General features: G+C 45.3%; 2 protein-coding genes and 1 pseudogene across 3 annotated transcripts; all 3 read left to right on the top strand.

Moving 5' to 3' along the window:
- Nucleotides 1-1,428: 1,428 nt before the first annotated feature.
- On the top strand, nt 1,429-2,313 carry TEOVI_000060800 (NADH-cytochrome b5 reductase, putative; the record flags this gene model as incomplete). Its single annotated transcript, XM_067223990.1, has 1 exon — nt 1,429-2,313. The coding sequence occupies one exon, from the start codon at nt 1,429-1,431 to the stop codon at nt 2,311-2,313; it is 885 nt and encodes a 294-aa protein (XP_067080091.1).
- A 1,410-nt stretch (nt 2,314-3,723) lies between these two features.
- On the top strand, nt 3,724-4,704 carry TEOVI_000060700 (putative lysine decarboxylase, putative; the record flags this gene model as incomplete). Its single annotated transcript, XM_067223989.1, has 1 exon — nt 3,724-4,704. One exon carries the CDS (start codon nt 3,724-3,726, stop codon nt 4,702-4,704), a length of 981 nt encoding a protein of 326 aa, XP_067080090.1.
- A 1,572-nt stretch (nt 4,705-6,276) lies between these two features.
- TEOVI_000060600:pseudogene lies at nt 6,277-9,774 on the top strand (annotated as a pseudogene). The gene has a single exon. A coding segment is annotated over exon 1 (3,498 nt).
- Nucleotides 9,775-12,519: the final 2,745 nt, after the last annotated feature.

Here is a 12,519-nt window from a genome sequence, read left to right as displayed (position 1 = left end):
ATATATATATATATATATATATATTTACATTTGTGTGTGCTTGTGTCCATGTGTTTGTGAGCTTGCACCCGTAAAAAAAAAAAACACGCTAATAGCGTTCATTATTTTCCCCCACTGTTGTCATTATTATTTTATATAATATTATATTATTATCATCATTACTGCTGACATTTTTTGTTATTTTTGTAGCGTTTACGAAGCGTACAAATGCATAACTCCGTATGTGTTTGTCCGAAGCATTTGCGCGCGTGTGTGTGCAGGAGCATCCAGAAATTTCCCATTTTACTTTTAATTCATTTTCTTTCCTCTCCTCCCCGTACAAATTATATTCCCACGGATATTTGCCTTCACCTCGTTTTTGTGATGAAGGGGGAAAGAGAAAAAAAAAAGTGAAGGGAGGAGAGAAATGAAACAACATAAAAAATAAAATAAGGACAGGGACTTCTCTCGAGCGTGAAATATGTAGTATTTTTGGTCAACTTTTTTTTTTAGTTGTTGTTGTTGTTTTCAGCGTGTGTGTGCGTGTGTTTGTTTGTTTGTTTTGCTTCCGTTCTTCGGTTAAGAGTGAACAACGACGGCACATGCAAGGGAGAAAACCCCTTCCCTTCCTCCCTTCAGAGAAGAAAATGATGGAATGTGTGCAATTTGACTCCTGACTTTAGATTTATTTAAATGTATCTAATTGGTTTTTATGCTCCATGATGGAAGTGGTGAATACTGCTTTATTTTATTTTATATTTTTATTTTTATTTTTATTTATTTATTTTTGCCCTCACCATCTGAACTTCCACTTCCATGCGTCTCATCTTTACATTTTACTACACCTTCCGAAGGGAAGGGGGGGAAGCCGGGTCCTAATCCCAACCATCTCCTCTCCTCTCCTTTTCTTTTTTTTTTCTTTCTTCTTCGCTTTTACGATCCGGATATGTCGCACTAAATTTGTTGTTGTTTTATTTTATTTATTTATTTTCCCTCCGAAAGGATACGTATGTTTTTGATACCATGTTTTGTTTTTTCCCCCGCACACCCACATGCCTCCTTTTCTTTCTTTCCTTTATGGTAGTCCCTTTGGTTCCTTTGATTTTTTTTCCCCCTTCCTTGTCCTTTATTTTCTTTTTTCCCCACCCCACCCCACCCCTCAGTTTATTATTTTTTCCTCTCATCTCTTTAACTAATATTTCTTTGCGGTTACCCCGATGTTCCACTTCTCTCCAATTTTATTTATTTAAAAAAAATGGCACCGCCTGTGTTGTTGTCGTTGTTTTGTGCCTTTGCCCGTTTTCATTGCACTGTTGCGTCATGCAAAAACGAAAACAACAACAACAACAATAATAATAATAATAATAAAGTAGGAATAGGAATAGTTGCAGCTGCGGGTGAGAATCCCCCTCCCTTTTTTACAAAAAAAGAAAGAAAATAATAGTAATAATGGTGCGACTCGCCTTATCTTTCGCTGCATCCCTCACTGCAGGTGTCTTTTATGCCGCACGTCCCTCTAATGGAATAGCAGTGGATTGCGCAACGAAGCAGCCATCAAGTTTCAGTCCGGATAAATTCTCCGCTTTTAAACTCATATCAGCGCAATATGAATCACCTGACACGCGCCGTCTTTGCTTTGGATTGGAAACAGCAGAAACGCCTTTTCATATGCCACCTGGCGCGTGCATCATTGCGCGAATTAAGGATAATAGTGGAAGTGAAATAACGTACCCTTTTGTACCCATTACACCAAATAACACAAAGGGACGCTTCGAAATTTTGGTCAAGAAGAGGCTGAAGGATAAGATGAGTGGCGAACTCTTTCAACTACGGCCCGGGGAGGAGTTACATGTGAAGGGTCCATTTGTGAAAATTCTTTACAAACCAAACATGTGGAAAAGTGTAGGCATGCTGGCAAGCGGCACAGGTATAGCACCCATGTATAGAATGTTACGAGAGATTTTAGATAACCCAAAAGATAACACACACGTGTCTCTCGTGTATGCTAATGAAAAGCGGGGTGACATTCTTTTGGCGAATGAACTATCGAACCTGCAGGCGACGTTCAACAACTTCAACATGTATCTTGCATTACAAGAGGTACCACATCGTTGGTTGGGCGGTATCGGGGAAATTAATGAAGAAATGATTCGTGCCTTTATGCCGAAACCTGGGGAGCGTTACACGAAAATCCTCGTGGCGGGACCTCCAGAACTAATAAAGGAAATAGCTGGTGAAAAGATTTTCAATGAGGGAATGGCTCCCGAGCAGGGACCACTGAAAGGGCTTTTAAAGGACATGGGCTACGCGGAGTCGCAGGTGTTTAAATACTGAAAAAAAAAAGCCCCATGATGCGTACCCTTTCGGTTCCGCGCGTGGAAGCCGCTTCCTTTCTCCTCTCATGAAAGAAAAAAAACAAGAAATCAAATGAAGTGAAGTGAAGTGAAGGCAAGAAAGGGGATGAGTTATGCACGACGACCATAGTGAAGATGCTGATGATAAATGTTAAAAGATAATGATGGAAGAGGATCAAGAGAGGATAGTTATATCATGTTTGTCAAGGCACTCGGAAACTGAGCCATACTGGGGTAAATGGTACGTAGCGAATGATTTATGTGTTAGTACTCTGTTTGAACGGGTGTCAAACGGGGTTACATTTCCTGGTGTGGGAAGAAACAAAAGAGGGATGGTCCAAGTAGAGGCCGTTAATTATAGTAAGCAACATTACAATACTAATAATAATTATTATTATTATTTTGTTACCAGGAACCGTAAAATGGGAGAGGGGGGATATCTTTATGTTTAGGAATTAACGCCTAACATACGGAAGAATTAAAAGGGAAATGCTGCTGAATATTTTGTGTGTGCGCGTGCTCAGGACCAGATGGATGGATGGGGGAAAAAAATGGGGAGGACAGTCATCTATCTGAAGGCAATGATCACCTTTTGTTGTGTGTGCTCGATATTTGTTCCATTTTTTTTCTTCTTTTTTTGTTGTTTTGTTAGCGACACCTTTCTTTCCCCTTTGTTTCCTCCCGTGCCCACTGGAAAGTAGTTGATTATAACGACAAAAAAGTGGAAGTGCGGAAGCGTAGTCGTAGTAGCGTGTTTATAAGGACTGATAGTTCTTATGCGTTTACGTATGAGTGGGCGGGGGAGCGAAACCCTCACGTTTGAATTTTTGTTATTGTTGTTATTATTGTTGTTGTTTTCTTTTTTATTATTTGCACCGGTTTTGGCAGCACGTGTAAGAAGTATGTGAAGACCGTCTCTGCGGTGCCGTGAAATTCTGCTTTGAGATTCTTTGACATGAAGGTTTCTTTTTTTTTTTTTATTTCCTCATGACTTTCATTATAGTGAAGGTCGAGTAACGACAAGGGGGGGGGTGTAAAACACGTGTGGAACGTTGTGGAGGAGGGCGGTGGCTGAGAGAGTTGAGAAAGTACGAAGCTCAGTAATAAAATAAAAAAAAAAGCAGACGGCTGGTTCGCGGCAGGACAAAGAAATAATTTGAGCTCTTACTTATTGCCCGTCTTCCTTCATGGGTGCACACACACACAAACGAAAAAATGCACGTAAATATTCTGCTTTGTTCTTCCCCACTAATCATGCTGCTTCACCATGCATAATTGAATCATTTTTCCTTTCTCTTTTTTTTTCTTTCCTTTTATGCTGTTTCCTCCCAATTTTGCACCTTACTACCGTAGCTAATTTTGACGAAGCCACACAAACTAACGCCGCCAGATGCCCGGTACCGACGAATCCGCACCCTACGTGCAGAAAATTGATGATGCACAAAAGAGGGCACTCGTCCCCGCTGTCAAGTCGTACAACAACGAAGCATTCTTACGAAGCACACAAGGTCGCCTTATTCGTATCTTGTGCGAATTTGAGGAGCCCGCGGCAAGACTGCGCAAAAATCACATTCGCTCCACCGTCCTGTTGTTTGGCAGCGCGCGCTCCATGACGAAAGAAGAACACAAAGCTGCCATGGAGAGCCGTGTGACTGCCCTCAAATCCGCAACCGACCCGCAGGAGAAGACTCGCATCGAGACGGAGATGAAGCGCCTGCGAAGTATTGAATGGATGTGCGAATGGATGGAAAGGGTTACCGAGCTGTCGAAACGTATTGCCGAGTTCTCCCTCAAGGAGAAGGAGTTGATTAATGCCTCCTTCTCTCGCCTCCCGGACTATTTCCGGCCAAGTTTGAGCGCAGTTAACAAAGAAGCTGACGTGGATGCGGAAGCGGATTTGTTTCACGATTTGGTAGTCACCACTGGCGGGGGACCTGGTTTCATGGAGGCTGCAAACAAGGGCGCATCTTCTGTTCCGGGTGCGCTGACGATGGGAATGGGCATATCGCTTCCCTTTGAAGCAGGGCTCAACCGATATGTGACGGCAGGTCTGGCATTCACATTCCATTATTTCTTCACTCGCAAGTTCTGGATGATGTACTCCTGCCGTGCGATCGTCATCGCGCCCGGGGGATTCGGAACGATGGATGAGGTTTTCGAACTGTTGACGCTGCGGCAGACGCGGAAGATTCCTGAGTTTCCCATTGTTCTCTTCTGCACCAAATTTTGGAAGACAGTGGTGAACTGGGAAGCGCTTGCTGAGTTCGGAACCATATCAAAGGAGGAGGTTGACTCGCTTTGCTTCACCGACTCTGTGGACGAGGCAGTCGCATTCATTCGGAATTTCTTTGTAAAGAATGGAGCATCGTAAGGTAGAGCTTCCCCACTCCCCCCTCCCCCACCCCACCATTGACATTAGCCACTCCGGTTAGTGGATGCGGGTGCGGGGGGAGCACAGCAGAATGTTAGGGTTTTCCTCACGTTCTTTCCCTCTTCTTTCCAATTCATTAACGGTGTGGCACTGACAAACTTTGCTGAGCGTCGGAGCCATGCTCTTTTCACTCAATGGTTTCTCATACAACTATTTTCCGGCGATGGTCGTACTTCTTTTTTTTTCGATTTTTTTTGATTTTTCGTTGTTCACGTCGTGCGAATGTATTGGGGTTTGGAATCGTCGGCCCCAGCTTTCCATGGAGATTTCGTTAATATTGTTTTGCAGATGCCTCTGTGTGTGTGCGTGTCCTTTCTTTTCCACTCCTCGTTAGCAGAAAGAACGAAATCGATTCCCATGATAATGTGTAGAGAGAGAGAGAGAGAGAAAGGGAAACAAGGGGAAATCAAATGAAATGAAGCGGCAACCGCATTGTTCAGAGGAAGGAAAAGTGGGAGGTAGCCAGACAGGCACACGGAGAGCCAAATTTACACTACTAAATGTCTTTTGGGGAGAAGGGGAAGAGAGACCTTTTTTTTTTAAATTATTAAGAAAAAGAATATATATATATAATACATATGCATATATCTGTGAGGGGAAGGTAAGTAAATATTTGCGTGTTTATGTGTATATATGTGTGCACTGACCTGGTAGCGTATTTCTATGCTGCGTGGAGCCAGGAGGCGCCTCTTCGCCCTTATGAAGGAAAGTAACGTTGGTCGGTAAATTTTCATCTTTTTCCCCGTCGTACCGCTCAACAGACCAGGTAGTTTATGGAAATGTGGACAGTCACGCAAAGAGTTCTTCCACATAATATCGGCTGTCACGCACACAGTTTGCACCTTTGGAAACCAATGAAACGATGTGTGTGAGAAGCTTCTAACGCGGTCCCCGTTTGATTATTCCTTTCCATTACCACCACCATGCCATGTACGTATCACAGGGGAAAGTCGCCGAGACTTTAGGGGCACGTGGTCGTGTGCAAATGTATATGACCACCACGCTTTATTATTGTTATTTGTGCTATTTTTGCCTATTGCGCACATACCCTTAACTCGAATTCCTTCTCCACTCTTCACTTTCCCCCTTTTTTGCATTGGTTTTACCACAATGAAGGGGAGGGATGAAGAAAATAATGTGGTCGCGAATTCACCCACAGTCGCAGCCCATGTCTGAACTTCACTACCCAACGTCACAACGCATTTCCATTTCCCCTTTTTTTTCTTCTTTTTTTTTGTTCACTTTCTTAGACCGCCACCTTCTGCTTACACTTAGACTGCAGATCCATTTGAGCCATTTGCTGATATTATGAACGACAGGACGAGTTTACTCGGGAACAAATGGAGAAAAAGAGGAGGAGAAAAGTCCGTCCACGTTAAAGGGAGCGCCAATGGTGTTGGTGTTGGCCTTCGCTGTGAAGGGAAGGATAACTCAAGAGTCCCAAGGTTGTGGGTGCCATTGTTTATGTTTTCGCTGTTGATGTTGCTTCCGATGCCACTGCGGGCTTCCGTGCATTCGGGAGATAACGTTACAGTGACTGTGCTGTGCCTTATGCGTGGCCTCCGTGCTCCCTCACCAATTGGTGATGCCATCATTTCTGGTTTCAACAGCTCGCTCGCTGCACGTAATTGGACCGCAGCGCGAAATGTGCACGTTGTTCCTGTAAGCTGGGGATCTTATGGTAATCAAAGCATTGATGCGCTTGACAAGAAACTTTCAAACAAATCGGAATTGCTGGTGCTGCTCGGGCCGTTGAGTGACCGTGATGTCTTAGCCGTGACACCTCTACTCGAAAAGCACAATGTAATTGCCTTCGCCCCAGTTACTGGGTCAAGCGGGCTCCGCAAGTGGACACCGCATTTGTACTTCCTTGGAGCCGATCCTGTTGCCGAACTCATCGCCCTCATTTACTACGCACTGAGTCAACTACGACCACTTCGATTGGGTTTAATGCATTTGCACAATACCTCTTATGGTGAGGTACAGTATGAACTCACGATGAGGCTGATGTCAAGAATGGGGCGTGATCTCTGCGGAGTTTTTGCGCTAGAAAGTTCCGATTATGGTTCGGCTAGCGGTGAAGTCTTCAATGCGATGTGGAGTCGATTCGCTTCCTTGCATCCGCAGGGTGTGCTTGTATTAGGGCCTCCCAACACAGATACGTTCAAGTTTCTTTTGGCGGTGCCTTCGGACGAACGCACAAAAGACATGTACATCCTGGCCCCATCTGCGCTGCAGCCAGCTATTAGCATCATAGCTGAAGAACTCCGTCGAAGTGGAAAGGTCGCCTTTGCGTCAGGTCAAGTTATTATCACGGGAACAAACCCGCTCGCAACCGACGTCAAACACCATGCCGTACGACGGTTTCAGAAGGAAATGAGGTCATATCTAAAGGCGCAAAAGAACGAAAGTAGCCCCGGTGGTGAAGACCATTTTCTCAAGCATGCCACCACTGGGAAGCTGGCGGTGCTTGGATGGGTTGCCGGTGAGGCACTGCTGCAAGCGCTAAGCAATCGTGAGTGGCTAACGAGCAGGGAAGAATTTAAAAAATCGCTGTACAATCAGCGCCGGTACGTGATTGATGACCTCGTCATTGGTGACTACGGTGGCGAATGCACAGGCTCCGCAGCCGCTCAGGGCGCTACATGCCGTTGTAACCAGGGTGGGCATGTGATTTACATGAACAGGTTGGAAGAGAACGGTAACCTTTCGCCCTTGGCGGATGGGCTAATCACGCGCGACGTATCAGGGTGCTACAGTGATTCCGGTGGGTTGCACGCTCCGCTAATCGGTCTTTTCATCCTAACATTAGATGACCCCATTGCATTAAGGGCGGCGACAATTATGCGCAATGCGGCATCGGTCAGCGTTAGTAGGGGGCATCATGAGCAGTCGAATAGGGTATTTATGCATACGCTTCCCGCACTTTCAGATGGGCTGACTGGTAGCTTGCAGCAAGAGTTGAATACCAGGACAGTTACAGCCGTGTTTGGCGTAGTGCATCCTACAATAATGCGGACGCCGGGTTTGGCGTTCATTGATCCCGTGCCCCTCACCCCACAGCTAAATCGCCGTATGAAGAATGTGATTCATTTGTCGCCTACACTTGAGCAACAACTGTTCGTGCTGGCGGCATACATTTCGAGCAGCAGCGGCAGCGGCGTGCGGGCCGTCATTCGGGGGGAGGACTCTAATGCAATCGGGGACGTACTGACAAGGACGCTCGCGACATTTGGTGTGACGCCGCATTCTCTGGTGACAGCACGAGTCAATGAAACAATAGAAGGTGCACTTCCTGTTTACGGCAATGTGTTCATTATTGGTCTCACTGCCAGCGATGTTGGGTCAATAGTGGCACACATGGAACGCAACCCGGACGTACATGTGCTGGTTCCGTTCTTCGATGTTGTGCTTCTATACGATGAGGTTTTGAAAGCTTTCAACGGTAGCTCAAGCGCCAACCGACTGCTAATTGCAACAAACCTGCCGCACTGGGCAGAGGTCCACAGCTCATCCGAAATCGTACAGGGCTTTCACGCCGCGCTTCCAGACCCAGCGCAGTGGACGCCATTGGCATTGGTGGGTTTCGCCGCCGCACGAGTAGTTCGGACTATCATTCCGCGTATAGAAAAGGTGAGCGGGGAGACGGTGATTAATCTTTTCTATAACAACATCGGTGTGAGTGCCGGCGATATGTACTATGGCCCTTTCAACCATGGTGAGTGTGTTAACGACGATGTCGATGGTCTTGGCGATGGTGGATGTGCTGTGAACTATGGAGCAACCCGCATCTCCGTGTGGTCGATGGCACGTGTGTTGAATGCCTCTGTACCCACTCTCGCTCTACCCGTCACGCCGTCGATGCAATATCATGACCCGAACGCGGCTGGATCTACAGGCTCAACGCTCATAGGCATCGTCGTTGGTTCTCTCTTCACTGTGTTTCTGTTTGTGGCAATAGTTGTTTGTCAATTGTACTTCGCGCAGCGTAGTGCCCGTGACAACGGGAATGCACCGAAGGAACTGTCAGATCCTGTGACGCTTGTTTTCACAGACATTGAAAGCAGCACTGCGCAGTGGTCGGCATACCCCGAGTTGATGCCCGATGCTGTTGACCTGCACCACCGTTTGATTCGGTCACTTATTGTGCGATACAACTGTTATGAGGTAAAGACGGTTGGAGACTCCTTCATGATTGCTTGCAAGGACCCCTTCGCTGCCGTACAGCTTGCACATGATCTGCAACGGACATTCTTGCACCACAACTGGGGGACGACTGCGTTCGATGAGCTCTACCGAGATATGGAGCGGCGGCGAGCTGAAGAAGAAGAGGGGTATACTCCGCCGTCCGCACATCTGGATCCTAACGTGTACGACCAGCTGTGGAGTGGCCTGCGTGTGCGTGTTGGGATTCACACCGGGTTATGCGAAATTCGGAATGATGAGGTTACTAAAGGATATGACTACTACGGGCACACATCAAACATGGCAGCGCGGACGGAAGGTGTGGCAGATGGTGGGCAGGTGTTAATGACACGCGCGACATACATGTCGCTGAGGGCGGAGGAACGGCGGCAGTTTGATGTCACCGCACTTGCTCCCGTTGAACTTCGCGGTGTGAACGCACCTGTGGAAATATGGCAACTGAATGCTGTGCCGGGAAGGATCTTTGCAGCGCTGGATATCGATAAGGACACTTGTGTCTTCGGGGATAGCTCTGAAGGCTCTATTTCCAGCGGCGAACGCGGTCTCTCAGGCAATGCAATAACGCGTTCAGCCCAAACTATTGTCGACTCCCTCAATGCCCTACTGGGCACGTTTACAGCCGCACAACGACGGAAAGCATTGATGCCCTTTTGCGAACGGTGGCGTGTTGCGTTGCCACCCGAGGCAGGATTCGTATGGAGCGATGACTACTGTAGGCAAGTCATACATATTGTTGCTGCGAAGGTTGGAAAGGTCATAGATCACACCGTGGTCTCTCAATCCACGGGACGCAGCACAAGTATCGCCACTGGGCAGTTGAGCGATATTGATGGCTTTACGGTAACGTTATGACAATGTTTACAGGTGATTTGGTTTATTCACTGCTCGGCTAAGCTTTGCATTTGTTCCCTGCTTGTTCCCAACCCTGAGTCCGCCGTACGCGCGGCTAACCCTAACCCTCCGCATTTTTTGTTACCATAGCCATTATGGCATCCCTTTAGTTTAACGTGTTTTTACCATTATATATTATCTTATTCTTGCCCACTAAACTTCGTCTTTACGCAGTAACCAACAAAAGGTAAGGAGATGGGGGTTGACAAGAGCATCACATCTCCCTTTCCCTTTTTCTTTTCGTATATATATTTGTTTCAAACCCCGTGCCTTATATCGTGCGCTTTTCTCTCTCTTTGTTTCCGTGGGGCGCGCTTGCAGGCTCGGGCATCATAGTGTAACGGGGTAGATATATCAAATGATAATCTTCACGTATGTTCTCCCTTCTTTATTTCGCTATACGCTCCTTATTCCTTTTATTTCTTGACTTCCCTCTTTTCTTCCACCCTTTCTTCATTAACCTGGGTGCGGGCTCACATGTATTTGTTCTCTTGGTTTTTCTTTTTAAAATTCCCGTTTGTTTGTTTGTTTCTTTGGTTTCTTTCGTGTATATCTCCGGTCCTGTGTTTTATATTTATTGTCCCCATACGCACACACGCGTGGTCACTAACCGTCCCTTCTATTTTGTTTGTACAAGCGCATTTACTTTGCGGGGATTGTTTCCGCTACACACATGCACATACACGCAAATATATATTTCTCTCCTTTTTATTTTGTTGCTTTCTTATTTTCTCCCCTCCCTTCCCCTTCCCCACTTCGTCATGCAGGTAGACAAATCCAATGTTGTATTCATTATTTTAATGATACCGTATCCACTACAACGCGCAGCACATATGTTCCTTCCGCTTTAAATCTAATACATTGGGAAAGATAAACACGTGACATCGTCCTCTTCTCTGCAGTGAAAGTTGTGTTGTTGGGTTTTTTTATATTTAAAAAAAAAAAAGAAGTTGTGGCGCCACGTAACTATTGCAGGTGTGAAAGTTTATCGTCGACGTGAAATAATGATTCCGCGGAGGGCACGTTGGAAAGCTACGCGTGTGCGTGCTGCCGTTGGTATCACCTCTGGCATTTAAAATTTGGATGAAATTGAGTGAGCTCGATGGTTATTTTTGAAAGAAGTTGGCGTATCATCGAAAGCATTATGTTGTCACAGCTGTCATTGTCTCTTGTAATGACGTGTTTTTTTTTAATTTTTTCCATTTTCTTTCCTTCTACAAATGTTTGGACTTCACTTCAATTTAATTCATGATTGTTGCAAACTGAGGGCTCGCCGACTTACCCACAAATTAATGCGGGTTTGTTTCCTTGTTCCTCCGTGCAGCATATAACGCGTAAATTGGAATCCTCGTTTTGCTTTTAGCCATTTCACATTTATGAACCATTCCTTTCAGGGCAAAAATTTAGACGGCGTTGGAGATTTGTTTCTCTCTTTTTTTTTTTTTCTCCCCCTAATTGTCACTCATAATTCGCTCGTGCCACATGAAAAGTAACCAACAGATGTGCGAAGCCAATGATTTTCATGCACAACAGACCGCAATAACAAATGCCGCGGAGATGTTTGGCACCGGTGTGTCATATTTTGTGGGAATATTCGGTTTTGGTTTGGCCGCATGTCTCATCTAATGGAACCCAATGACCCTTCTTTTTTTTTTTTTTATTATTCCAAATATATGCACGCGCTTACGCCCACATGCCAATCCCTAAGTGTGAAGCAGAGACCGTAACCAAAGGAGAAAAAAAAACAAAAAAAGAGGCAGATGAAACAAGTGGGTCGGTAACCGAGTTTAAGTAGTTCACTAAACAGACTGCCAGCCGTGAGCGAGCGATGGAATATATAAACAAATATTTAAATTGTTTACAAATATGTGTGGATGTCGTGTTGTTCGACCTTACGTAAGTTAAATATGAAGGGCACCGCATTAATGCACAAACGGTTAATCAGTTAGTTAGTGTTAGACGTAACGAAACCAATTAGAAACCTCAAGTAGTGGCGACAAAATTGTCGCCCCCGCACTTTTTTCCCCTCATTCGGATGGAAGGAGGTACTTTATAGTTTCCTTCCCGCTGTTCTCCTCCATATCACGAACGTAACTATATATTTTTTTTTCTGAAAAATAATAATAATAATACTAATACTAGCGTATGGGAATCTATCGATTTTCCGATGCAGATATACTCATGCGTCAGAAAATGTGTGCATGACATCTTTTTTTTTCTCCCTGATTACTACCAAGACAAAGGCAAAATGAACATTGTGGCGAAGAGGGCGAGAGAAGAAACGGAAGTTCCGTATAGTTATTTCCAAGAAACTCTAAAGATTGCGAAATTTGGGGGTTTAAAAAACTTGGTGATACTTTCCCGTGAATTCACCGCCACCAAAAGCCTGGATATAAAACAATGTGATGAGTTCAAAACCTTTAAAGGAGTGGAACAGTTACAAGGTTTACAGAAAATAACAGTTACAGACAGTCGCACAGTTTCTGAATTAGAACCTCTGAAACACTGCAAAGCGTTAGAGAGCGTTGAACTCACGCACTGTCGGGGTATAGGCAGGTTAAAGGGCTTGGGGCAATGTAAAGCCTTGAAGAGCTTTCTTGTGAGTAATTGTGGCAGTATTAAAAGCTTTAGTATGTTCAGATATCATGAGAGTATAAG

This window comes from Trypanosoma equiperdum, assembly GCF_001457755.1.
Source record: "Trypanosoma equiperdum strain OVI genome assembly, contig: ctg_205, whole genome shotgun sequence".
In the NCBI taxonomy this organism is placed as follows: Eukaryota; Euglenozoa; class Kinetoplastea; order Trypanosomatida; family Trypanosomatidae; genus Trypanosoma; species Trypanosoma equiperdum.
Note: the sequence above shows the minus strand (reverse complement) of the source record. Positions and strands in the feature narration are given on the sequence as shown.